This window comes from Podospora anserina, chromosome 1 (genome assembly GCF_000226545.1).
Source record: "Podospora anserina S mat+ genomic DNA chromosome 1, supercontig 1".
NCBI classification, from domain to species: domain Eukaryota; kingdom Fungi; phylum Ascomycota; class Sordariomycetes; order Sordariales; family Podosporaceae; genus Podospora; species Podospora anserina.
The window spans coordinates 547,860-574,450 of record NW_001914859.1 but is presented as its reverse complement, the minus strand read 5'-3'; the positions used below and the strand labels follow the sequence as shown (position 1 = coordinate 574,450).

Here is a 26,591-nt window from a genome sequence, read left to right as displayed (position 1 = left end):
GGAGGTCGAGAGCGGTGCGGTCAAGCTTTCTGGTTCCTGCTTGGCCTTCTTGGCGCCGCTCCAACTGCCGAAGTGGCTTTATTTTTGTACACAGATTTAGTTTATAAACTTATTTGTTTTGCAGAAAGCATCACATAGACAAGTTGCATTGACGTGTGTCGTCTCATTACTGTTAGCTACCTTCCCACTCTCTCAACTGCACTCTGTCAGCTGCCCTGCCAACATTGGTGTTGCCGCTTGTATACGTATTGCGTGTGTTCAGATGACTGGCGTACAGGAAACCCACCTTGTGATGCTTCGGGCTGATTTTATCGACTTTGTTTTTTTGTTCATTTTTGCATATTTTGAAGTGTTGAAATCCACTAGGCGGGTTCCCAGGGCCTTTGTTTCCTCGTAGATTGCTGTTTACAATGAGACATTCTCTCGAGAGGTACGAGGTTCTAGAGGTCGCTACAAAATAAAGAGCGAGATGACGTAGGAGGGTGGGCCTGAAGCTTGTTTTTCTGGGGAGCTTGAGCTAAGGCCAAAGCGGGAGTGGCAGGCTTGCCGATCACCCGTGCTTTTGGCAGGGCCATCCCAACTGGACCCCCATTGTCCCCCCTCCAACGTTTTTGCAGGACGTGGCCCGCCACATGCCACTCTCTCCTTTCTGCTATTACTTGCGTACTTCAACACGTTTCCCCATCAAGGCTCACAGCCATTTCCCTGCCACTTCCATCTTCCTAATCGATCCGTCGAACTTAAAAGATACCTCGGTACTTCGTATCATTCTTCATCAACACCCACCTTCCTCGATGAAGGAACCCACCTCTGATAAATCTCAGCACACGGATAGAACTAACTCGTGGATAAGAAGCAAACCCGCGAATCACCCTTCCAAACAGATCAATTCAAACCAGATTCCCATCAGTAATCCATCCACCCTGGAGCCCACACAGTCCAACAGCCAGCATGGAGCATCAGCCATGTCTGCCAGCCCCGGCGGCACCATGCCAACGCCGCCGGTCCCTGGTGGTGCCGACACGACAGAAGATGGTTGTTGCGGCACGCCCATGCCCGGTACATCATTGCAGCCCGAGAAGCCGGGGCCTGTCCTAGGCGAAGCGGGTGATGGGAAACACCCACACGAAGACTCTCAACCACAGCGGGAAACTGGAATCAAGGACAGCATCCCCAGTAGGATACTGCGCACTATCAAATTTGTGTTGTTCCATTCCAAACTGAACCTTTTGCTGGTTTTTGTCCCCATCGGCATCGCCGTCGAGCAAGTCCCGGGCATTTCTCCGGGCATCATTTTTGGCATGAATGCCGTCGCCATCATACCTCTTGCTGGTCTCTTGAGCTTTGCTACCGAAGCCGTAGCGCGCAAGCTCGGCGACTCCCTTGGCGCATTGCTGAACATTACTTTTGGTAATGCGGTAGAGCTGATCATCTTGTAAGTCATACATGTCTTGGCGTGCCTGTCAGCTAGTTATCAAACGGTTCACTAACACGATGCACAGCATGTATGTACCTTAACCCCTGTTTAGTGATGCAAGCCTGGCGGCACCAACCTCCCGAACTTTGCCTCAATCTGTGTTCACGTTATTGCTAACCACCTTCATCGTTGAACAGCATTGCTTTGGTCAAGGTACGTATTACCGTGCAGCCGGTTTAGTACATTTCTAACCAAAAACAGGATGAATTCCGTATCGTTCAGGCCTCTCTTCTTGGGTCTATCTTGGCCAACTTGTTACTGATTCTGGGCATGTCGTTCTTCCTTGGCGGTCTTCGGTTCCGGGAACAGATCTACAACAGCACCGTCACCCAGATGAGTGCTTGTCTATTGAGTTTGAGTGTGATCAGCTTGGTGTTGCCAGTAAGTGTGGAATTGCCAGAGAGGTTTGTGGACACATACTGATTGTGTACAGACTGCATTCCATGCTTCGTTTAACGACTCGAACCTAGCAGATGCCCAATCTCTCAAGATCAGCCGTGGTACTAGTGTGGTAAGTAGAGCCGTTCGGGATTTGGTCGCGATCGAGACTAATCATCGTAGATTCTTCTGTTGGTGTATATCATATATCTCCTCTTTCAGCTTCTGTCACATTCATACATGTACGAGTCGACACCACAGCACATCATTGATGAGGAGGCAACACCTGGACCGGTCGCCAACTGGCTGGACTCGTCAAGTTCAGAGAGCAGCTCGTCGAGTGACTCAGATTCTTCCGACTCTGATTCATCACGAGAAACTGTTGGCAAGAGAATGAGACGAGCTATCAAGCGCCATCGCAAGTCCAGCATCATTTCAGTCGACACGAGTGAAGGCCACAGCACTACTCGCACGCGAACCCCTACTAGAAGTCCCTCTTTCGGTACTACGAGCGAGGGACAGCCTTCTGAAGAGACCGCAAGGAACCGTATTTCCAAGCCTGGAACCGGGGTCTTTGAGGCGCACGAGGATGCCATTGAAGATGAAAAGCCACCTCGTCACAGGAAGCGTGATCGTTACCGGAGACACAAGAAGCATCGCAAACATCACAAGCACCGCAAGTCACGGAGAAACGGCTCCCAAGAATTCATGGACCAACCCATTGACGAGGAAGCAGCTGTTGGGATTAAGGCTCCCCTCTCACCTGGCGAGCCTCGGAGAGTCGATTTCGCCATGTCACAATTGACCCCGAATGTTGAGGGCATGAGTGAAGTCGTTCAGACCCGAAGCAGTCCGTTCCAGGGACTTCGTGGGACACTGCGACCTGTCGCTCGCAGCCTTGCGCCCACAGTATTTACCAGTCCCACTGATTTCTCGATGCCGGCCGTACCCTCTGGTCCAGTGCCTCGTGTTCGTTATGGAATTCGTCGTACGAACTCGCTGCCCGACCGCCTAAACCAGTTCGGCCGCCCTCCCGGCGCGATGATGCCCTCTCAGATTCCTCTGGCCGCCGTCCCGAACGGCGCTGTGGCTGATGCCGAGGAAAATGTTGAAGAGCTCTCCCGTCGGAGCGCAGTCATCTTGCTGCTCGTATCGACCGCTCTTGTAGCTGTTTGTGCCGAGTTCATGGTCGACTCAATCAACGGTCTTGTCAAGACCAGCAGCATCGGCGAAATCTTCATTGGTCTCATCATTCTGCCCATCGTTGGCAACGCAGCCGAGCACGTCACTGCTATCACCGTTGCCATGAAGAACAAGATGGACTTGGCCATCGGCGTGGCCGTGGGCAGCTCGATTCAGATCGCCCTCTTCATCACGCCGCTGATTGTGATTATCGGCTGGATCATGGACAAACCCATGACGTTGTATTTTACGCTCTTTGAGACCGTTTGCTTGTTTGTCTCGGCGTTTATCACTAACTTTTTGGTCTTGGATGGGAGGAGTAATTACCTTGAGGGGGCTCTGCTGCTGGCGACTTACGTTATCATCAGCGTGGTGGCGTTTTTTTATCCGAATGCAGAGGATACGAGTGCGTGGGGGACGTAGATAGGCTTGAGGAGTTATCATCGAAGGGTTGGTGGGGGGAGTCAAGGGCGTCTGGGGGCGTTTTGATGCCATTGAACTTTGTAAAATGGGTCGAGGCTTTTCGGCGTCAGGTATTTGGGGATGATTGGGTTTGCTGTTCCGGTTTTCAGATGGCATGTGCGATGGTGTGGCTGGATTCTGGGCCAGCTGTTGCCCAGCTAGGTTGATAGTAAGGCAATCTGAGTCTTTCATTCGCCTCAAGCATCGGGTGGATTTTGAGTGTTTCTCTGCGAGTCTGATCACCGACGACTACCTATTGCGTATGACTTACTATCCCATTTGAATCCCACCATCCGAGATGTGTCTTTTTGGCCCGGCTGCAGAATACCATGAGCTAAGAGTACCTACGGAACTGTTGAGGAATTTTGGCTCGGTTGGGATCTTTCACCTCCACCATCTGCCCTTTAAACTTCGTAATTGGAGGTTATGATTGGGAGGTGTCAGCACACTAAGTCTTTTTGTTCACTCATTCCTCTCGTAACCTGGGGCTCGACCGGAGCAAACGGCCACCCACCGGAGGCTGTTACCACATCTCTCACATGGTCTGTCTCAGCCGTATTAGGCACCGCTCCACCATTCCACAGTGAGAAGTACACACCTGTGTGATGGTAGTGGTGGGTAATGGGTAATGGCTATTACGTGTAAATAGACCCCAAAGTTCGACCGGTTCTTTCACCATCCAACCGACTCCACAACATTCCCTTTTAAAGTGGCGTTTAAAGATTTCCTAATCACCTATCAAAGGAGATGACAGCAGTTAAACACAAAGTGCTTATCTCACTCGAAATTTTTGCCCGCTAATACACATATATAGGCAAGGCGATGCTCCCCTTCTCAGACGTTCTCTCCGGCAACCGTACAGTAGTCTCTAGCAATCATGGAGTCCATCTCTCGCTCCAGAGCCTCGCGCGCTGAAATAACTGCCATCGTCAATGCTTTTTTGCGTTCTGTGCCTACGAGAAGTACACTATCTTTGCAATCTGACAGGTCGACTCCTACTCAATCTGGAATTTTAACTCCCTCGGAATCTGTGATATCAACACCTTCGCAGATGAGCTTTGTTAGCGTTGGGTCGTCTGTGGAGGGCTCTGCCTCCAGAGTCGGCCCTCGCAGTACCTTTTCAACAGCATCTGCCGTCAGCTCTACGGTTCGGATACGTCAGTTCCTGGAAGCGGTGGACAGAGCAAACGCTGCATTACCACCACGCAACACGAAGGGGATCTTCAAGGCAGTCTGCTGAACCGACCTGCTATTTCTCGTCGATACCACGCATCCTCTGAAAGCATATCTCGACGCCGTCAAACAACAAATCAAGAGTACCGTAGCTGGGGTCAAAAGATTATTCGTTGACGAAACCACCTTACGTATTGCTGTGGTTGGGTACAAAGATCACCGGGACAAACCCCATATCCAGTTTCAAGACTTTACAACTTCCGTTGAGGGAGTCTTGGTCTTTCTTAACACCTTGACCGCAACTAGAGGAGACGACTATCCCGAAGATGTTCTTGGCGCCGTACAGAGGGCCACCAAAAGTCCCTGGCAGCAACAAACCCGGTGCCTCATTCACATCGCCGATGCACCACCGCAGGGTCGAGACTTGAATGAATTATTGCGTGATAGCTGAATGGAGCCAGGTAGTGAGCATCACGGCCTTACGTACAACTGGCTGATCCACAGACTGGTCAAATTGAACATCAACTACATCTTCTTGCGCATCACTGCTCATACCGATCGCATGGCCGCGGTCTTCGCGCAGGTCTATGCGGGAGCTGGAGCAGGGGCTAGCCTACTTCCTGACAATTACTACAGCGAGCAGGTCAACAACAAGCTTCATCGCTGTGGCAAGTCAGGCCTCACGTTCCCCGAGTTAAATCTAGGGAACTAGTACAGTGCTCTACAGGGCTTGATCGTGCAGGCCACCTCGATGTCCATCTCGAATACCAGCGTTCATCTTTCTTTGGCATTGAGAAGCGGAAGCAATGCTGATGGTACTCGGGGGCGGAAAAGAGCAACATCACCTGGTTAATAGCTCGTGTCCATCAAGGAGGACGAAGAGGATATACAACTAGAGTCAATTGCACCGCAGTGGGACACACCTGGCTGGTTTGACAAGACCTTGGAGCTGGAAGGTCTTTGCCCCGAGATCATGACATACAGCGCCCACACGCCTACGGATATGATGATTTCCAACAGAAAGATCCGGATAGGCTTGATTCATCTGACTCTTCACACTCGCTCGACTCCGTTCAACAAGGGGGCGATGCGTGTGGCGGCCTACGCCCGAACGACCTCCTCCACCACTCGCCTTGTTGCCAAGTAATTCTTTAACAACGTGTGACGAACCCCTATCCAGAACCTCTGAAAGGGATACTAGTAGAAGGCGCTTCTGAACAATCCTGGTTCGGTACAGCTAAACAGTGTACAACAAATGGCTTGTCTCAATCACAACAGTCTGGATACCAACGATTGTGACTTGAATTGCATACTGCGCAACTGTCTATCTACACCAGCCAGTTCCTCCGTATATATAGACCTTGGGACCGTGGACCGTTGACTTACAGACGGTCCTCGGTCCACTCCTGATTGGCCGATACTGGACCGTGGACCGTGAGCCCCGCCGCGGTCCCCGGTCCCCATCTTATTGGTCCGTTTGCCCATCTAGACCGTGAGCCCCGCTCGATCGCCCGGTCCAGTCCTGATTGGTCCTCCGTAGCCCCACTGTCTTCCAAAACCGTGACACAGCAGTAAGCTACTGTAAAATAGACCCTACAGGAACCTATTTGAACAGGTATATGTCAGTAGTAGATATAGTTATTGGGTAGTAATTAGTGATATGATTTAATAGTATTTAGGCTACTTAATTCAATTTAAATCATTTCAAATATACCGTTAAATTTTTTTATTATGTCAAATAGGCCTTTAAATTTGACTTGTTTGATTTGTGTGATACTTTGAAGATAACTTGATGTTAATAAACGCAGTTTTAGCCATTTTCATTTGTCCTCAGAAGTTCTCAACTTGATTTTCACTATCTGTGATAACATATCAAGCATTGAAGATATCAAGGGCAATACCGGGACCTTATCCTTACACGATGCGTTCGGTCTAAGCCACATCATATAAAGCTGTGTTTCCCAGGCGTACATACTTGCCCTTATTCATCGTCAACTCTTCGCCGAGATCCACAATCCGATCGGGCCGACGGAAGGCCTATACCGGTCCGGTAGTCATCGGACATCGGCTCCGAAAGTGCGCCAGGAACGCCAAGCCAAACTTACTTTCCACGTCACCAGGAGACTTCGAGCAAGATTGGACTGGCCTCGCCAGTTTCCAAATATTGACTGGGTACAGTCCCCCACTCAAACGGTCTGTAGCTAAACGCCACAGATTGTAAGTCCGTCAGATCTGGCAGCAACGTCATCATCCAGGTGGTGCAATGTGGGGCAGATAGCGACTGCCTCGGGGAATTGGAGGGTTCTTGTGCTGTTATCAAGCCTCGTTACGCAGGTGGCTAGCGCCATCTTGGCAGTGGCTGCGCACCCCAAAAGGTTCTCTATCCAGCGCGTGTCAGTTGGTCCCTCCGTGTCCTAATCCATCACTCATCATCTGATGCCGCAAGAAGGACATTAAAGCCGGTCGTTCTGTTGCTATAGGGTTTGGAATTTGAAAGGCAAGGCATTCACTGACCTTTGTCTATCACCCGTTGGCTGAGGTGCTTCGTGACTGGGCAACCATCCAACATCCAGTCGCTTTAAAACGTGTGCGCTTACAACATCTCACCAAAAGGAAACAAAACAGAATCTGAAACCAGCCAAAATGTGTTTCGGCAGCAAAAAGAACCTCTATGATGGGGATGATCTCCCCCCACGACCAGCTCCAGGGCAGGCGCCTCAGCAGCCAACGTATGCACCTGAGCCAAAAGCAAGCGCTTCGTCATCACACCAGGCACAGCCCCAGCAGCATCAGCATCAGCAGCAATATAACCAGCCGCCGCCTCCTAGCCCCCTCTCTGCTGTTCAACCTCCAGCATCCTGGAATTCCAATAATCTGTACAGCCAGACACAAGCTACACCTCACACCATGCCCGTTGAGCTTCCTGACTCAGTCCACAACCCTAATGCACCAGCTGAGTTACCAGCCAACGACTATGCCCCTCCTCCGGGGCCGCCTCCTTCTCATACCCGGCCGGCTGTAGAGAGCTATGCGCCTCCTCCCGGACCACCCCCTTCTCACGGAACCGGGAATGACTACGCACCTCCCCTGGGACCACCGCCGCCCCATTCCCACGGAGCTGGTGACGACTTTGCTCCTCCTCCCGGGCCTCCACCGTCTCACGGAGCTAGCAACGACTACGCCCCCCCTCCTGGTCCTCCTCTCCCGCGTAATGACTACGCCTCCATTCCCCCTCCCAGCGCTCCTCCCATTCCCGCAGCATCTAAACCCCAGGAGACCAAGCACGACTGGGAGTCAGTCGTCCCGGACACCTCTCTCTTTCCACCCCCTCCTGCTTTCTTCGCGGCGTATGACTCCTCCCACGCAACCAACGCCACCGAGGCCGAAGCCGAAGCAGGCGAAGCATGGTGCCGTCAGCACCCCCTTTCCCCGCCCATTGACCTCGACCACCACTCCCTGGAGGCTCAAAACAACCACAACCCCCGTCTGATGGTCCCCGATGTGTTCAAGGGAACCCTCCAGTTCAAAGAGCACGGCATTTGGGCCGGTCAGACAGACAGGAACGCCACTGATTCTTGGTATGTTTTGTTTTTCCGTTATCATCACTCAACTCTTTTAATCAGTGCTAACACCAAACCCAGCATTATCGGCTATCCCCCCCTCTACACAGTAAAAACCCACTCTCCCTTCACCTCCCCCACCCCAGAGAAGACAATCTACTACGAAGTCGCCATCACTTCGGCCGCCAACCCCCACGAGATTTGTCTCAGTCTGGGGTTCACCGCCCTCCCTTACCCATCCTTCCGGCAGCCTGGCTGGCACCGCGGGTCGTTGGCTGTTCACGGTGATGACGGCCACAAGTTCATCAATGACCGGTGGGGAGGCAAGGACTTTACGGGACCGTTTAGAGTCGGGGAGAGGTATGGTATCGGTATTACTTTTACCGCGGTGGCAGGGAGGATGGAGACGGAGATTTTCTTTACGAGGAACGGGCTGCAGGCTGGGAGGTGGAATTTGCACGAGGAGGGTGACTCGACTGATTTGCCCATGACGGGGTTGGAGGGGTATCATGATTTGAGTTGTGCGGTGGGCACATATGGGGGGGTTGGTTTTGAGGTGATTTTTAGGCCGGAGACGTGGTTGTTTTTGCCGGAGGGGTATTATCCTGGGAAGAGGGGGTAGCAGTTGAATAAGGGGTAGTTTTGGGGTGTAGATATGGATAGGCTTTGAACAGTACACAGATTAATTCTCTACAACCAGCGCGTCCGTTTTGATAATTCTACAACAAAAGGGTATTTACTTCCGGTAACAACAACGAACTAATCATCCAACCCACCCCATTCCTCCCTATCATCATCCTTCTTCTTTCCACCACCTTGCTTCTCCACCTGCAACGCCATCCTCTTCCTCTTCTTACTCGCCTCAATCGCCTGCCGTTTATTATTCTCCTTCCTCCTCTCCCAGCTGCTCTGCGTAGTAATACTCGCCTCTTTTCCTCCAGCCCTCCTCGCCTCGACACCCCTCACCTTCAACTTCCTCTTATCCTCCTTCGCAACCTTGGGCAGCGCATCCAAAAGCCACTTCTTGACCGACTCCTCCCCACTGCCCGCCTTACCAGCCTGCTTTTCACTCGCAGCAATGACGTTCGCCACCGACTTCACAAACGGGATATCCTCCTTTGTGTAAAAAGTAACAGCTACACCACCCTCCCTCCCAGCACGACCAGTCCGCCCGGCACGGTGAACATACCCCGCCGCTGAAGTAGGGACGTCATAGTTGACTACACCGTTCACACCTGCAAAATCCACGCCCCGGGCGAGGACGTCGGTCGTGATCAAAACCCAGACTTCACCCGTCCGGAACTTTGTCATGATTTTGGAGCGGATCTGGTCACTCAGCGAGGAGTGAAGAACTGCGATTCGGGCCTGCCCGCCCGCTTCGAGGGGGATGTCGAATTGCAGTTCTTTATGCAGGGCCTTGGCGCGGTCAATGGTTTGGGTAAACACTATGAATGGGGGGCGCAATGGGGGGCCGGAGTCGGAAGAGGAGGCTGGGTGGAGGAGTTGTCGGAGTGCCAGGAGCTTGCCTTGCTCGGTGGCGGTGTAAATCAGCTTGTGGGTTACGTTGGGAACGGCGGTGTCTTTGAGGCCGACTACCAGACGAATGAGAGGGCGGGAGATGTTGAAGTGTTTGGCGCGTTTGGAGAGGTGTTTTGTCACGAGGGCTTCGATGTTAGAGGCCATTGTTGCTGACCAGCAGGTCAGGGCTACGTCGGGGTGAACGCAAGACTTCCAGATGGCCATGGTTTGCTTGCGGAAGATGGGGTCGAGGAGGACGTCGGCTTCGTCGAGGATGAGGCTTCGGACTGTGGGGAGGGTTCTCTTGGAGTTGGTGAGCTTGCCGTCGTCAGACAGAAAGTTGAGGAGGATTTTCGGGGTGGTAACGAGGATATCGACTCTCGCCAGAGGTTTTTCTTTCCGATCTTTTTTCTTGTCGTCGCCATCCTCCTCGTCACTGTCTTCCTTGTCTTCCTCATCCTCGTCCTGGTCTTGCTCTGCCTCCTCTGGCTTCTCCTCTTCATCCTCAGAGTCACTATCCTCCTCAGCCTTCTCCGCTCTACCCTCTGCCTGCAATCTCAACCCCCTCTTCATCAACACAACCCTCACCCCCGTCCCAATAGCCAACTTCCTCCCCTCATTCACAATCTGACTCGCCAACTCCCTCGTAGGCGCAACCACAATCGCCCTCAGCTCATTCTTGACCTCTTCCCCCTCATTCACCTCCCCCCTAGCCTTCAAAACCCCCTCAATAGCCGGAATCAAAAACGTAATCGTCTTCCCGCTCCCCGTCGGCGCAACAGCCAGAAAGTCCACCCCCTTTTCCATCTCCTTATCCCCCAGCGCCGTCCCCGACTGCAACAAAAGCGGCAGCGCGCCCATCTGCACTTCCGTGGGGACTTTAAACCCCTGTCGTGTAATATTATCTGCCAAAGTCTGATTGATCCCATAATCATACTTCAGCTGCCCAAACGCAGTCAAAGGCTGGGGCCAGAGTTGCGCAAGTTTTCCCTTCTTGGGCCCCTTTTCCTTGCCCTCTTCCTCCCCCCCCTCCTTCGACTTTTTCTTCTTCTCCTTCTTCCCCTCTACCGCCCGCGCCTCCAACTCAGCAACACCACCAACCGACTCGGACAGCAACGTAAATTTTAACCTGTGCGACCTCAAAATCTGCTTGCATTCGTCCTCGTCCAGCGTCTTGACCTTGCGCTTTTTGTTCTTCTTTTTCTTTTGGTCTTCTCCATCCTCTTCATTGTGTTGCTGAACAGCCTCAGTCCTGGGCTTGGGCGGCGCGAAAAAGTCGACGTCGCTTAGGTCGTCCTCGTCGTCGTTTCCCGGCCCGTCATCTTCAGCATCTTTATCACCACTCTTATTCTTCCTCTTCCTCTTCTTCCCCCTCGAGGAGGAAGACACCGGGTCGTTGAAGAGCTGCGGGTGGGGGACCGCGCCGGCGGAGGGGAGCTTTGCTGTGGCTGCGACTGCGGCGGCTGAACCCTTTGCGGTTTGGTTTTTCGGGTTTGGCTTTGTGCCTCGGGAGAGGATTTTGAGGATATCCATGACTGTCTGTAAATTAAATCAATTGGCGACGTGGTACTGTCGCAACACTTGGGAATGTCTGCGCGCGCGAAGCTGTTGAAAAGTGAATGCCTGCAAACAATTTTCGAGAAACTGCATCGAAGAAAGGTTCGATAAGAAAAAGTTGTGCCCCACAATTGGCTGCCAAGGGTCTTATCGATGGGGACGATTTGCCGGCGGCAGCTCGAGTCTGGGGTCTAAGCTCGAGCTCCCCGTTCACAAAGTCAGGGTTGTGCGGTCAAGTGATGTATTGTACATATCTTGCAATTCCTGTGGCTCTTCAAGAGAAAGGGTATTTCATCTATTTACACCTCTTTGGCAGCCTCACCAGCCCACGCCTCAACAACCTCCCCACACCTCCCGCAAAGCGCATCCTCCACCGGCGCAACATACCTCCAGCACCGGGGACATTTATGCTGCTTCGGAGGCAGAACATACGCCGTATGAGCCTTCCCACCGACCTCAAACACCTCACTATACTTCCATTCCGCCCCTTCAACCTCCTTGGGCGTCTCGCCTCCGTTAGACTGAACAATATCCACCGCCGAAACCACAAACATGGCATCCAGCTCATCCTTGAACCGTTCCAAAACAGCCAACCCACCCTCAGCATGAGACACCAACACAACCGAGCACCCCAGCGACGAGCCGAGCACCTTGTCCAATCTCGCCCGCTCCGAAGCAGCCTTGATGGCGCCATGCGCAGCCATAATAGCAGGGATGCTCTCCCGGATGGTCTTCTCATCGTAACTAAGTCTAACAGGTTCAATAAGCGGGGCGTCATAAAGCTGCTTGAGAGGGTGAACAAGAGAAGCATCATCCTTCATCCACTGAGGGCGGTACTCCCATGCCTCTTCGACAAGCACGGGCGTGACGGGCGCCAGCATTCTCAACAGGCCGTTGAAGATGGGCTCCAAAACGCCGCCAGAGTCACCGCAGTATAGTCTGTCCTTGAGTGTCTCCAGGTAGAAAGCCGACACGTCATTGACAACCCAGCGGCTGAGGGCCGCTTGCGCCTTGTTGAACTCGTAGTTGTCGTAGTACTTGCCGACTTCTTGCATGACGTCCTTGAGCTGGATCAACGCAATGTGATCGGCCACTGTTAAGGGGGCTGTGCGGGCATCAGGCTGCATGCTTCCGGTGAACATCTTGATGATGGTGCGGTACTTGAGCAGGACTTGATGGACAGTCCGGAGAACTGGCTTGCCTAGAATGATATCGCCTGTGTAGTCACTGCTTGCAATCCAAAGGCGCAGAGCATCCGGGCCCAGCGCTTCTGGTTCGCGGTTCTTTCTGCCTTGTGGCTGACCAGCCTGGGGTGGCTCAAAAAGAAGCGAGCCGTCCATAACCTCATTGGCAGAGATGATGTTCCCGAGAGACTTGGACATCTTCTTGCCGTCCTTATCCAGTGTAAATCCGTGAGTGATGAGTGTTTTGAAAGGTGAAAGACCAAGAGTATTGGTAGTTGATGACCCTCCTGGAGCGTCCTGAGCGACCATGGCAGCAACCCGGGTCAGAAGAGACGACTGGAACCACCCGCGATGTTGATCACTACCCTCGAGGTACACATCAGCTTGCTTGTCCGTCTGGGTCCAGCTGCTACCACTGTCAAACCAGACGTCCATGGTGTCTTGACCACGGCGGAACTCAGCCGCCCGATCGCGCAGTGACTCCGGTAACCACGCAGGGTCATGGGCATCATCAAACCACCAGGCATCAATTTTCCTTTCCCTGATCACAGAGATGATGTGGTCAATGCTCTCATCAGTCACGACCGCATTGCCATTCGCATCATACAGAGCCGGGATGGGCACACCCCAGGATCGTTGACGCGAAATACACCATTCGCTCCGGCCCTTGACAAAAGCCTCCAGTCTGTTCTTTCCAGTCTCGGGCACAAAACGCACCTCCTCAAGCGCAGCCAGGGCTTGCTCCTTGATGCTCCCCACATCGGCAAACCACTGAGCTGTGGCGCGGATGATGATGGGCTTCTTCGTCCGCCAGTCATATGGGTACTTGTGCTTGTAATATTTGACCTTGAGAATGTACCCATTTTCGTTGCCAAGCAAGTCCAACACGGCGTCACTACCGCCTTCCAGGACGGGAATTCCCCCAAGTAAATCAGGGTTCCTGGGGTAAGCCTTATCAGTGAAGCGACCCTCATTGTCCACGTGTGAAACTGCTGGGATTCCCAGAGCTTCGCAGGCCAGGTAATCGTCAAAACCATGACCTGGGGCACAGTGCACCATACCCGTTCCTGAATCGCCTCTCACGAAGGGGGCATGGATGATAGGACGGCCTTCCAGAGCAGTCAAATCATCCAGGAGAGGGTTGAGATACCTCAGCCTCGTCAGCTCAGAGCCCTGGACCTTGCCCAGCACTTCGGATATCTCGGGGAGATCTCCACCTGCGCTTCCCTCTGGTATGCTCACAAGGTGAAGCCCCTCGTAATCGGCAAACCTGACGATAGAGTAAGTCATATCGTCGCGCACCGCGATCGCCTGATTTGCAGGAAGCGTCCAGGGTGTCGTCGTCCAGATCACCGCATAGAGCTTTGCATCCTTATCCACCCCCTCCAGCCCAGAAATCACCTCCTGCCACCCACTGACAATGGGTAATCTAACCCACGCCGACTTTGACACATGGGCCTCATTGTACTCCAGCTCAGCCTCAGCCAGCGCAGTAGCCGACGACGGCGACCAATACACAGGTTTATGTTTCCGGTAGATGAGCCCCCTCTGAGCCATCTTCTGGAACAACCGCAGCTGCCTGATCTCAAACTCGGTGTCCATCGTCGTCCACCTATTTTCCCAGTCGGCCATAACGGCATACGACTTGAAGCTGTTCATCTGGGCCTTGACCGTCGAGGAGGCGAGTTTGCGGGCAGCTTTTCGGATACCCCCCGGCGACATCTTCTTACCGCCCTCGGCAGCCTCGACAACCTTCATCTCGATCGGGAGACCATGGCAGTCCCATCCTGGTACGTACTTGACGCGGCGACCTGTAGTTTACACCCCACCCACAACCGGTCAGTAACGTGTCGCACGGCGGGGTATTCCCAAGCAGCGTCAAGCGCACCTTGCTGGACCTTGACCCGGTTAATCATGTCCTTGAGGATCTTGTTCAGCGCGTGGCCAGCGTGAAGCTCGCCATTGGCGTATGGGGGCCCGTCGTGAAGGAGGAACTCGTTGTCGGCAGGGCGATTGGCCGCCTGCCACTCGTAAAAATCATCGGTGCATCGCAGGATGTACTGCTTCCGTTCGTGGAGTCGCGGCCGGTTTCTGAATGGCAAGACGAAAAACTGAGCAAATTGATTTTGGGGGGGAAACGGTGGGCAAACAGAAGATCCTTACGGGAAACTTGACTTGGGCAGCCGTAGCGTGGACTGCCAGGATTTGGACATTGTTCCCCTCCGTCGCAACGTCACGTCATGGCGGCCTGGTCGGGGAAAAAGTGGTGGTTTGGAGATTTTTCGAGAGCGGGTCGGCGATGTCGGTATAAATCGGCCGAAAGCTTCCTAACTGTCAGCTTGGCTCCCTTACATATGATAGAAAATTGCGGCTCAAATGCAACGTGAGCACACCATCACAACGACAGATTGAGGGTCAATTTTCGTAGTTGGGTTTTTGACCAACTTGTTCTTCTATTCCATTATCTTTATTACAAGGCAAGTGCCTAACCGTCATCCCCAACCACCAAGCCACCCATGCGTTGTGTGCCAACCATCAGCATCAGCCTCAAAACAAAATGAATGATATGCTCTTCCCCCCAGAAGCTGTCTTGCGTATCCCTCCATGCTTTTATCTATCTGCACCAAAGAAAATCCCTTCTCAAGAACTTTACTTCGCCCTCCTCCCAATCAGCATCCCAACCTCAGGACACCACTCCTCAATCTCCCCCATCCTCTCCCCAGCCTTCCCCTTCCACCACCTCTGCGGCTGGTGATACCCCAGCGGCCTATCCCCCCAAAGCGTCTCAACCGCAAACCTCTTCGCCTCCTCCACCCCCGGCAACCTAACCCTATAATCCCCCTGTGCCCTCCTCTCCTTCAACTTCTTATAAAACCACTGATCCTCAAACCCCCTGGTGTAATTCCCTGCCCTCACCACCTCCAAAAACAACCTCGGGTTTCTGATTGACAACCCCCCATTGTACCCTTCACCATACGTGCTATTAATCGGCGCCCCTACATAATCCCACTTCACAAAGTCGTCAATGGTGGCGATCGAGTTGGCGCAGATGATGCTGTCGAGCTGGAAGAACAAGACTCGCTCGGCATCAGCCAGCTCGTTCCACAACCAGCCGTTGGAAGACGCGAGAAACCTGGAGACCGAGACGCTATTGGTAAAGGTGACATTCTTGGGCAGGAAGCGAATGTCTAGTCGTCTGGAGGACAAGAGGTTGCGGAAGGCTGGCGATTGGGGAACGGTAAAGTTGTTTGGGGAGGTGAAGATCACCAAGGACCAGTGGGTGGGAAGGACGGAGGAGAAGTGCATGAGGACGGGAACCAGAGCGGGTGAGGTGAGTGAAGATTCGATGAGGACTGCTTTGAAAACTTTGTTTGGGGTTGCTGGATCGGCTGGTGGGATGGAAAAGTCTTCCTCTAGGCCATCAAAGTCTGTTGGTGGACTGTCGGTCTTATCCAGAGCATTCTCGGGCGCGACATCCAGACTTGAGTCGAAGTCAAGCGGGGGTTCTTGGTCGAGTTGAATTGGTGTCGCTTCTGGTAAAGGGGTGTTTGGTAAAGAAGTGTTGGATGTCGTAGCGACAGTGGTTGTGGTGCTAACAATACTGCTAGAGCTTGTCGTTACGGCCACATGTTGTTGCACGTCGACTTTCGTCAATGATTCGAGAACCGATTCCTCCTTCAGTGGGATCCTATCAGTGACCTGGCACGGGAGTTAAAGAAAAGAATGACGCTTAAGGAAATCGCCAATGAACAAACCTCTGATCGTGCTGATTGCAAGGACGAATAGGTCACCAGAAGCATACAGGCCACCATCACGAGGAGCATCAGCTCCGCTCTTGGGCTACCGCCCGGCCTGGATAATAACGACGCCATGGTGAAAAACACAATGCAGATAAAAGAGTGACAGGAAGCCAAAGGCAAATTTTAGTCAAAGTTCAGAAGTCACTCAATCGAGTGCTCTTGCCGACAGAAGTTCGGATGGGCAAACCAACAACCAGCATGGTCACTTCCGTGCTGACCTGATGACGCGGCTGTCCAAAGCACATAAAGACGAAGGAAAAGGGTCATTTTAGATCTCAAGTTCTAGACTTTTATTACTCCCAACGGACTTCCATGGGGTTTGCATCTCTCAGCCAGCCGCATCCCATATCGCAACTTCCACAGCCAATGGCCTGTTCCCGAATAGGTATCACAGCAGGGGGCCGCTGTCTTAGTCTGAAGACAACGAATTCTGATAGCGCCGGATCTAGACCCACGTCAATGTCAATTGGGATTCCAACTGATTGGTTCAGCTCTGCAATGGCATCGCCCGATTCTTGCTATCGATTCCAAGCTGACACTGGACAGCTCAGCTTTATCCCCAGTCAAACGGTAGGAGGAGCGTGGGAGCAAAACCGAAAGCGAAGTGCCGTATATGCACATACCGCCCTGTCCGTAAATTATGCAGATCACTACCGAGAAACCCGATCATCTTCACCTTCATCTCCAGTATCCCGACCGCCTGAACGAGGTTTCGCTCCACGCTTTTGGCGGTTGCCAGCATCATCACCTCTCCAACCCTTCCTCATCTTAATAGGCTGCAAAAACCCGTCAGTGTGAACACCTCCTACCAACTGGTCTTCGCTATCCTCCTCCTCTGTAGTGCGCACTGCTGCCGAGGCTTCGACTTTGTGTACAAGCTTGATGTGCCTCTGGAGATTCGTATTTCTGTTAAAGCCTTCCACAGCGCGAGGGCAATCGTTGAATGGACAAAGATGAGCCCCTCCAGCACCACCGCCAGGTGTAGCTGACTTACTTGTTCGGGATCGGGCAGCCGGTGTGCTTGCTCTTTTCGTTGGTGCTGGAGTATCGGCAGGCTCTGCAGTGAGAGCAACAGTAGACTGGCGGTTAATCATCAGGTGGTGAGCGAGGAGTTGCTTATTGTCTTCGGAGTCGTTGTCCTCCGATAGAGCACTCTGAGGTTCAGTGAGATTTGGTCGGTATCGTACGGTCTGAATGGCCGGTTTGCCCGAGGTAACGGCTTGCTCGGGAAGGGTATGCATCACCATCTCTTCATTGAAAATATTAGAGCAGCGCTGTGTTGCCCTGGCAATAACCTCTGGTGAGAAGCCAGCGAGAGCAGCTGCACCAAGAACATCCCGCCAGTTTAGCAACCCGATTCGTGAGATCTTGGTCGACACGTTGCTGCCGGAAGAATCGCTCGAACTTGATCTTGAACTTGACCTGAACCTCAATTTCCTCGGCGAACTGCCTGCTCTGGAGCGACTTCTTCCTCTTGATCGACCTCGTGGCTTGCTCAGTGCTGGCTTCCCATCAACGTCCATCATATTCTTGCGAGACTCTCCGTCTTCGTCATCCTCGGAGTCTTCGTCCTCATCACTATCACCTCCATACATACCACTTACAGCAGCAGCTCTTGCATAGTGCATTACCGTAAGCGTCTTATCCAACTGCTCCATGATCCTCCTGGCTGCAGGCCGCACTAACGCATAGTTTCGCTCATCATCCGCCGACATGACTGGCGTGAATGTCTGCTCGGCTTTTGCTATTGATGACATCCTTCGTTTCCTTCCTCCTTTTGTAGAACCCGCCCCGGTTGCATCTGTCTCCCCGGCAGCAGTATCGTAGCCTGTTTCCATGCCCGACACTTCATCTTCCTCATCCCCTACCCCACCCTCATCATCACCACCCTGTTCGATCGACTGCATCACATCCCCCTTCTCCTGGCCCTCCTCCTCATCTTCCCCATTCCCCTTCCCCTTGCCTTCCCACTCCTTCACCCTCCTATAAAACCTCTCCTTCGCCAACCTCAACACAGTAGCCGAAACCACCTCCTCCAAATTCCTCCCCGGCCACCTATCCCCCTCCTCCTCCTTCCTCCTGAAAGTAAACTCCTGATTCCCATCCTCAGCTTCCAAATCCAACAACCCATCCCCAGGAACCTCTTCCACCCCCAAAGGCCAAGCAGTCCACCCCCTCCCTACATTCCACCCCCGGTTATCTTTCCCCTCTCCAACACAGGAGAAAGTTTCCTCGGGCCCTTTCCTCACACCCTTCTTCAAAGCAAAAGCGTTATACAAATGCGCGCTTAGATCCCCCTTCCTCACATTCTCAATCGACTCCCAGGTCTTTCTCTCGTTGTTGGTCCAGGTGCGCCAGGTGGATGGGTTGCCCTTCCACCTGTTTGGTCTGCGCTCGTTAAGCTCGTCCGAGAAGAGGGAGGCGATGGAGGAGGTGGAGAGGTCGCGCCATTCCTCCTCTTGGGGGGGTTCAGCTGGTGTGAGGGTGTTGTGGGTGGCGGGTAGGGTTTCTGGGAGGTCGTGGTCGTAGGATGAGATTTGTGAGGCGGGTCTTTTGAGAGTAGGTTGGTAGGAGGGTGGGATTTGGGAGGAGGAAAAGTCCATTTTGATGTGAGTGGTGCGGGTGTGAGTGAGTGAATGAGAGGTGAGATGGCTGGTTGGTGAGTGAGCGCCACTCATGCAAAAAAAGACGTAAACTCCAGGCTGAAGAAAACTGAAAGCCAAATCTCAGTTCATATGAGAAAGAAGCTCAAATATTAGCATATTCGGTGCAACTTCTTCAAGGTTGCCCAGAGCGTTGATGAAAATCGAATGTTTGTGGTTCAGTTTGACTTGAATTTGCAGTTTGAAAGAGGTCGCCCTACCAAAGTATCACTTACGCCGTCCAACCCTAACCCTGTAAAGCCACCTCTCTTATCAAACCTCATTATGAACGCTGTTTTCGCCACAGCAAAGCACATACGACCATAGATAGCTGAAAGCTCGGGATCCCGTCCGCTCTCCCCTAGATAAACAGCTAATCGCCAGATCAGTACTCAGGTGGGTGACCACTGGGGAATCCCTGGTGTTGTATGTTTTTGTCTCCATTTTGACTCTATTTTTGGTGACAGGTGGGTCTATGTACATAAGCCTGATAGGTAGTTGCGTCTTTTTGCTCAGTCAGTCATGAAAGTGTTGGAGAGCTGGCTTAACGGACGAAGAACTTGGGATCGTTCCAAAAAATGATTGGGAAGGGGGTTACATGGAGGAATATATTAGAGCGTTGAGTGTATTGTTACGCTGTTTAAGGCTAAACATTTTAGATGTCTTTGGGGTCTCCGGAGACTTGAAGATGTTTGCAGGTCAATGAAGGTAGATGACAAGACATCTGATATGAGTGTCATCTAAATACCAACACTCACTGTACTCAAATCTGTCATAAGTTACATTTCGCTTCAAACTACTAGTGTTTTTTTCGAGTTCCAGGTGCAAGAGAACGGCCAAGTGTCCACCAAAGGTAGACTAACATTGCCTGGGTGCAGGTGGAAGAGTCTTATTAAAGCACAAAGTCATTTAACAACATATCCCATCATCTCAAGTGATCAAAACCGCATTGAGAGAACAGTGGTATCTGATAAAAACCAAGAAGCGCCTAACAAACAAAATGATTACGCCTTGCCAGCAGCCTTTTCTTTTTCCAGCTTTCTCCTCTTGGAGCGCAGCTTCATGTCCTCTGTGCTCTTCTTCTTGTTGGTGTACTGCATCTGCTCGAACAGCTTGCGCTTCTTCTTGCTCAGCATACCCTTGGCGCGCTCCAGATCCTCGGCCTCCTCCTTCTTTTTCCTTTCGAGCGCCTTCTTCTTCTCCAGCTTGGCCTTGAGCTTGGGGTCTACTTGCTTGCTCTTGACAGCCTTGCCTGAGATTTCAGCCTCGAGCTCACGTTGTCTCTGCAGGACCTCCTCCTCGTCCTCATCTTCATCTTCCTCGTCTTCCACCTCCTCGTCCTCTTCGGCATCAGAGTCCTCCTCTTCATCATTATCGTTGTCGTCGGCGACGTCCATGTCGTTATCAGCCTCGGAGTTCTCCTCATCACTCTCAACCTCATCCTTGGCATCCTCGATCGCAGCGTCGAGAGCCTCGCCCTCGGTCTCCTGCTCCTCGAGAGGAACGGTAGGGTCGTATTGACCTTGCGTAGGCTTAACGAAGGGGCTGAGATGTGGTGGCAGGCTGGCACCAGGGGCATAAAGCTCTGGGCTCTTGAGTTCTTCGTCGTTGATGCAGTCCCACACCCACTGCGGTTGCACGTAAATTCTTCCGGGATATCTTTGGTTGGGTCCGAGCTTCTGTGCGGTCTGGTTATCCTCGCCATCTCCCTGCTCGGTGGTAGCGGCCTGGACGATTGGTCTGTCGACGATCTGGTGTGTGATGGAAGGGTCGGACTCGTCGGTTGTAAAGGAGCCCTCACCAAGGATTGGGTCCCAACCTATCCTCTTGCAGCCGAACGCGCGAAGGATGAACTCGAGAGACTGACGGGGGGTTTCACGCGAGAGGAAGAGGGTGCAGTTGGCGAAGAGCTTGGAGGGATTGTTGCCACTGTATGTTGGCTGTGGCAGAACGTCACCGCCGGGAGCAGCAGGCTCGAACTTGTCGATGGCGTCGGTGGCCTTCTCTTCCTCCTCCTCCTCGCCATCGGCCATCTCCTCATCAGCCTTGTCCGCAGCAGATTCAGTCCTCAACTTCTTGACCAGCTTGTCAACCTCAGCCTGAACCTTGGGGTCGGGACCGTGGCCCTCGCCATTGGTAATCGCTTTGGTAGTCTCCTCGTTTGTCGCAAGGTTGACACCCTCCAACGTGAGCGCGGCAAGCTCAGCACCCTTGTCATCCTTGGTCTGATCAAACTTGGGTGGGTACTTGAGACCGATCGAGGAGTACAGTCTGTAGTTGACGAAGCCGAGAAGGGTCATGTAAAACTCGACAAAGGTACCCATGATGCGGAAATCGATATCTCCAACAACCCTTTGGTTGAACTTGTATGGGACCAACCACAAGACGTCCTCGCCCTGAATGTTGGCCTGGTAGTAGATGCCCTTGATAGACAAGAAGGACTTGCGCAGGCTGTGAGAGGTGATGAGGTAGTGCTGGAACTCGTGGCAAAGGCGCTCGCACCGGGCGATCATCTTGGCGGGAACTGAAGTGGTGGAGGGGAGGTTGGCGAAGAGGAAGAGCATGGACAGGCAGTCGTCGAGGTCGCGGATGGCATCGATGAAGGTCGGGTAGCGCTCACGGATGACATGGTGGAGGGTGTAGCGCGGCTTGCCGGTCTGATCGGGACGCCCAGCATTGCGCTCGAGACGGGCAGCATCGCTAACATCGCCACGACCGAGAGCGCGGGAGATCTTCTTCTCGAGAACCTTTTGCTCGCGGAATTTCTGAAGGAGCGGCTCGTGCTGGAGGTACTGGATATCCTTGGTGTAGTAGAAGGTGGTGGAGGCGGTGGCCGACTTGGACACCTTCTTGCGACTCCTGGGCTCTCTTGGATAGATTCCCTTCCAAATGCAAAGCTTGCGGAAGTCGGGCAAGCTGATCTGGAGCTTCTTGACAGCCTGTGTGCGGGTGATGTAGTTCTTCGCCTGGCCGGACTGGCCCTTCTTCTTAATTTTGGCCATTGTGTGTTGATCGGGGGACCTCGTCAGCGAATAATCACAGCGTAGGCCAGAACTTTGCAGTGGTTGCAGGCCGCGGAGGTGAACTTTTCCAGTGTTTTTTTTCCCATTCACTTCCTAAACTTTTTTTGTGCCATCTCCCACCGCCGGGACGCGATAAGAGATATGGTTGCGCCGCTCAATCAGAGAAGGGAATCGACATCTCGGCGACCCCACCAAGGACTTCCCTGCATGAGCCGCGCCAGGCATGCAGCGGCCCAAGTGATTCGCTGGCACGACTCCCAGGAGTCTCGAATTTGGCGTCCAAATTTCGGCCACGGTGGGACTTCTGTCGCTGACTTCATCTTCGGTTTTGCGTGTTCAAGAGATGGCGCATTGAGATATGGATGGCGGCAAGGTAACGGTGGGAAGAACGGCGGCACTCTATGCTGGCGCCGCCGTTCTGCGGCTTGCCATTTTTACTCTTCTTCCTGATCTCCCGGATCTGTTGACCGGCCGCGTCGAGATCTCAACCCCAGTCACCAGCTTCAAGCGCCGTAAGTTTAGGGTGTCGCGTCACATTGCGCCTCCGATTTTCTTGTCGATTTTCTTGACGGGATGCTAACCAGCTTCAAGTGCAAGAAGGCCTCTTTCTCTATAACCACAATGTGTCGCCATACGATGGTGGTGTCTACCACCAAGCGCCCCTTTTCCTTCCGCTGTTCTCCCTACTCCCGAATGCATTGAGCTACCCGATATTTACCTACCTCCTCTACATCGCGATCGACTTGTTGAGTGCCAGCGCACTATGGAAAATTGCGGACTCGGGCGAGGCAGGTTCATCTGCCCTATTTACATCCCCGCGTCGCGAAAGGAGATGGAACGGATTCATCATTGCAGCTATGTAAGGCACCTCTTTTTACCCCTGAATATGGGCGCAGGAGATCGTGAAGATGCTGACAGAACGTAGCTTCCTTTTCAACCCCTTCACCGTGGCAACATGTCTCGGAAGGTCCACAAGCGTATTCACCACTTGCGCGATTCTCCATGCCATCGCCAAGGCCGTGTCCGGCGCACCCTTCAGCGCCATGGTTGCGCTGTCCTTTGCGAGCTATCTGTCGATGTACCCGTTATTATTACTTCCGCCGCTTGTTCTACTTTGCTTCGACAGACAACGCCCCGAACGAGCCAACAAATCAGTCGTCTCTTTTGCCGCATCACACGTTCCGGTTGTGTTCGGTGTGCTGGGACTGTTGTTCGGCATGTCGTATCTTATCACAGGCTCATGGGAATTCCTGCCATCCACATACGGTGTGCAGTTGACTCTGTCAGACCTGACACCCAATGTCGGCCTGTGGTGGTACTTCTTTATCGAAATGTTCGACTCCTTCCGGTCCTTCTTCCTGGCAGTCTTCTGGCTTCACCTCTCTTGTTACGTCGGCGGTCTTTCCGTCCGGATCCGGCGGCAACCCTTGGTGGTGTTGACCCTCCTTCTTGGAATATTCGCCATCTTCAAGCCTTATCCTAGCATCAGCGACACGTCACTCTTCTTGGCCATGGTGCCATTATACCGGCACGTCTTCCCACTTATGCGCTACAGCTTCGTTATTGCGGCAGTCATCATGTATGCCTCTTTCCTTGGGCCGGCATTCTATTATCTTTGGATCTACGCCGGCAGCGGCAATGCCAACTTTTTCTACGCCATTACTCTTGTGTGGGGACTGGGACAGAGCCTGTTAGTTTGCGACCTCATGTTTGCGGTGTTGAGAGATGAATGGGAACTGGAAAGGCCCGAGATGGCGGGTAAGGAGATCAGGCAAATATGATTGCTATCAAGGAGGCATACAACATATGGATCTAATGAGTCCATGGTATTTAGATTAGAAGCGAGCGATACACCGACATAACCAAGAATCAAAATCGTCGTTGCATATATTGTCAAGTGGAAGTTCTCTGGCTCATTCTTTGTCGACACAGACCATTGCAAACGACGTCACGTCATCACAGCCCGATGGCGCCTTCCCTGCAAGGCTGAAAAAGCAGCCCCACCTGAACGAACTTACCGCCCTTCCATGACATGTTATTGCTACCTACGACTCATCTGATTGTTTACCGACTTCAACTTCAACTTCAACATCATAAGAAACTGATGGTTCATGGGTAACCATGACACCCATACGACGATACTTGAGAATTACCAAATATTCGGTTCTCGAGTGCCGCATATACCTGGACAACCCCGCACTGACACAGTCATGGCTCCTGAACCCACGGGACCCTATTCTTCCCAAAGTTATTGAGAGTGTACGGCCGTTGGTCTTGCCGAAACTGCGCGAGGAGCAAGAGCGAGATCGCATGAAGAAAAAGAGCAAGAAACGAACCATCAAGGATGTCGTGGTCCAAGGTAAGAAGAAGCATATCGTTACCCCAGGTTCTCGGGCCCTGCCAAGTGTGTGGAAATCGGACAGCTCATGCTGACCACTGAGAGCAGATGACTTTGAGGTGTCGATCTTCCTGATGGAAACCGACACGAGGCACTCACTGTTGCACAAGAGGAAGCACTTTCGTGACAAAGTGCAGACTAAACTCACGTCCAACTCTTCAAAACTGACAGGCGGGGTTCATGACGCCCCCATTGATGTTGACGGGGATGAGGTGCTCCAGGAGGCAACCGATGGGGATGATGATGTGCCACTGATCCACGAGGAGGATGATGATCAGAATGCCATCAACCTGGACGACATCCCCGAGATAGATGAAACAACAACAAACTCGGCCAGTACCAATCGGAGAGCAAAGAGGCGCAGGCAAACCAGCGGGGAGAATGAGGGCGTGTCGAACCCCTCCGAGATTGATCCTGACGTTGTTGAGACGATTGATACAGATTCATCAGATGATCAGCTGTTCGTTGGTGACGGAGACGACGACGATGACAGTGACACAGCAGCTGGAAGGCCGCCCCCATCAAAGCGCCGTCGGGAGAAGGCGGCCGCTCGAGACATGGATGGACCTGACGACAAGAAGAAGTTGGGCATGGATATCTCATACGAGGGTTTCGCCATCTATGGCCGGGTGCTGTGCCTCGTCGTCAAAAGACGGGAGGGCATCGGAAAGGGCGGAGGTTTAGCAATGTCGACGAGCGGCAGGTCCCAAGCTGCCGGCCGACCTCGAGGTCAGGCTATGATGGAGAACTGGATATCTTCTACGCAACTTCCCGATGAGGCTGGTGCGGGGGATGAGGAGGCGTCGTGATATGGCCACCATAGCATTGCGATGCTTCTCTATCGGGCCGGCCGCATGTTGAGCGACCGGCCACTCGACACAACATCAGGGCGGGGTATCTATACTAACATATCACAACAGCAGCAGGGAATAGCCTCATGTGAGTGGTTCGATTGGCAACTGCTTGATGTCGTCAGAAAGAGCCCCAGGAACGTCTCAACTTTCGTCAACTCAACCCGCCCTCAAACATGATCATCCGGGACACCCCGCAATATCAGTTTCGGACTGCCGCTTGGGGAGCATATGCACGAGGCTCAAAAGACCAACGAATACGAATTTTCAGGAACCTTGAGATCTTCATGCCGCCATGTCTGGTGGCTTTTGGGCTTGAACAGCATGGATTGCGGCTTTTACCCTCCTGGTCCGACGAAAAAGAGGCCAAACCTACATATCGCTTGCAGACGCCAATCACAACAGAATGGCCGAACTGCAGCAACACCAGTTGAAACTGTGGACGTCGGCAGTTGCCCCAGTCAAGCGTTTACAGCCAGCGGGCAGACACTGAGAAACATGCACCTGGACGCCTCTTTTTGTTGGCGTCAAATGATAGGGAAGGTGTTTCTGACCCAAGCATCGTCTATCAGTACGGCATCTCGGGGCCCCAGTCTTGGTGTTCTGGCCCCCAGTTCTTATCACAATCTATCACACCCACCTGTGAGACGCCGACTGTGTGTGACTTGAACATCGCTGGCAATCACTACTCTACGCCGCAGGTGAAGGACGGTACATGACGACAACCATCATGAACGATACCCGGAAGGCTGAAAACCGAAACAATCGATCATCATCAAAGCCTTGTCTGTATCCGTATCTGCGGGGCATACAAAGCCGCCAAGTGGGTTGGCACTTGGAGATGGCCTCATGAGCTCAGTAATCGAGATCGTACGGATGAATTCCGTCCGCGAATTCTCCCGAACTGCGCCTCGTGAACAGAAGGCCGGTGCCATCGTCTCCGCCCCCGCGAATAATCAGGTTTTGGCGTACAGCTTGGTCTTGTTATCAGGCCATGCAAGGCGGCCGCGGGGTGCGGCTGCGTGCACAGGGCCGGAGGACGTTCTCCAGGCCGAGGATGGCGGGGCGAGGGAGGGGTGAATTGGTTGCAACCTTTAGCCAGGAACGGAAGGATGGAAGTGGTGATCTCTGAGATGTTTGAAGTTGAGAGCAAACAAACACTTGAAAGTTCTTCCGCTAGCCAACCGCTTGTTTTACCAGCGCAAATTCCACGCCGCATAGCAGCATGAGCTGGTTATGGTGGTTATATCATCATTGCTATACTATACTATTTGTTCCCGCGCTGCAATCGCGCGCTCCAGGAATAGTTTTGTACTAATGAATCCGACCCGTCCGTGGATCATCACCGGTTTTTGACTCTTTGGGGGGTTACAGACACAATACACA

The 26,591-nt window shown here is 52.8% G+C and overlaps 10 protein-coding genes across 10 annotated transcripts, besides 1 other annotated feature; 5 read left to right on the top strand and 5 right to left on the bottom strand.

The window, feature by feature from the left end:
- Window positions 1-632: 632 nt before the first annotated feature.
- Window positions 633-3,460, top strand: PODANS_1_1710 (uncharacterized protein; the record flags this gene model as incomplete). The annotated part of the gene is made up of 5 exons (XM_001912328.1): window positions 633-1,435; window positions 1,615-1,642; window positions 1,700-1,837; window positions 1,911-1,988; window positions 2,078-3,460. 5 exons carry the CDS (start codon window positions 633-635, stop codon window positions 3,458-3,460), a joined length of 2,430 nt encoding a protein of 809 aa, XP_001912363.1.
- Window positions 3,461-4,739: 1,279 nt separating this feature from the next.
- Window positions 4,740-5,384, top strand: PODANS_1_1700 (uncharacterized protein; the record flags this gene model as incomplete). The annotated part of the gene is made up of 2 exons (XM_001912327.1): window positions 4,740-5,053; window positions 5,138-5,384. Coding segments are annotated over 2 exons (561 nt in total), but the record flags the coding sequence as incomplete, so codon positions are not given.
- Window positions 5,385-7,315: 1,931 nt separating this feature from the next.
- Window positions 7,316-8,854, top strand: PODANS_1_1690 (uncharacterized protein; the record flags this gene model as incomplete). Its single annotated transcript, XM_001912326.1, has 2 exons — window positions 7,316-8,250; window positions 8,314-8,854. The coding sequence occupies 2 exons, from the start codon at window positions 7,316-7,318 to the stop codon at window positions 8,852-8,854; spliced, it is 1,476 nt and encodes a 491-aa protein (XP_001912361.1).
- A 137-nt stretch (window positions 8,855-8,991) lies between these two features.
- PODANS_1_1680 (uncharacterized protein) lies at window positions 8,992-11,283 on the bottom strand (the record flags this gene model as incomplete). Its single annotated transcript, XM_001912325.1, has 1 exon — window positions 8,992-11,283. The coding sequence occupies one exon, from the start codon at window positions 11,281-11,283 to the stop codon at window positions 8,992-8,994; it is 2,292 nt and encodes a 763-aa protein (XP_001912360.1).
- Window positions 11,284-11,606: 323 nt separating this feature from the next.
- PODANS_1_1670 (uncharacterized protein) lies at window positions 11,607-14,704 on the bottom strand (the record flags this gene model as incomplete). The annotated part of the gene is made up of 3 exons (XM_001912324.1): window positions 11,607-14,302; window positions 14,380-14,582; window positions 14,655-14,704. The coding sequence occupies 3 exons, from the start codon at window positions 14,702-14,704 to the stop codon at window positions 11,607-11,609; spliced, it is 2,949 nt and encodes a 982-aa protein (XP_001912359.1).
- Window positions 14,705-15,140: 436 nt separating this feature from the next.
- PODANS_1_1660 (uncharacterized protein) lies at window positions 15,141-15,797 on the bottom strand (the record flags this gene model as incomplete). Its single annotated transcript, XM_001912323.1, has 1 exon — window positions 15,141-15,797. One exon carries the CDS (start codon window positions 15,795-15,797, stop codon window positions 15,141-15,143), a length of 657 nt encoding a protein of 218 aa, XP_001912358.1.
- Window positions 15,798-16,941: 1,144 nt separating this feature from the next.
- On the bottom strand, window positions 16,942-18,969 carry PODANS_1_1650 (uncharacterized protein; the record flags this gene model as incomplete). The annotated part of the gene is made up of 1 exon (XM_001912322.1): window positions 16,942-18,969. The coding sequence occupies one exon, from the start codon at window positions 18,967-18,969 to the stop codon at window positions 16,942-16,944; it is 2,028 nt and encodes a 675-aa protein (XP_001912357.1).
- Window positions 18,970-19,245: 276 nt separating this feature from the next.
- Window positions 19,246-19,370: a sequence feature (rRNA 5S).
- Window positions 19,371-19,937: 567 nt separating this feature from the next.
- PODANS_1_1640 (uncharacterized protein) lies at window positions 19,938-21,935 on the bottom strand (the record flags this gene model as incomplete). The annotated part of the gene is made up of 1 exon (XM_001912321.1): window positions 19,938-21,935. The coding sequence occupies one exon, from the start codon at window positions 21,933-21,935 to the stop codon at window positions 19,938-19,940; it is 1,998 nt and encodes a 665-aa protein (XP_001912356.1).
- A 379-nt stretch (window positions 21,936-22,314) lies between these two features.
- PODANS_1_1630 (uncharacterized protein) lies at window positions 22,315-23,737 on the top strand (the record flags this gene model as incomplete). Its single annotated transcript, XM_001912320.1, has 3 exons — window positions 22,315-22,468; window positions 22,554-22,815; window positions 22,882-23,737. 3 exons carry the CDS (start codon window positions 22,315-22,317, stop codon window positions 23,735-23,737), a joined length of 1,272 nt encoding a protein of 423 aa, XP_001912355.1.
- Window positions 23,738-24,077: 340 nt separating this feature from the next.
- Window positions 24,078-25,163, top strand: PODANS_1_1620 (uncharacterized protein; the record flags this gene model as incomplete). The annotated part of the gene is made up of 2 exons (XM_001912319.1): window positions 24,078-24,315; window positions 24,403-25,163. 2 exons carry the CDS (start codon window positions 24,078-24,080, stop codon window positions 25,161-25,163), a joined length of 999 nt encoding a protein of 332 aa, XP_001912354.1.
- Window positions 25,164-26,591: the final 1,428 nt, after the last annotated feature.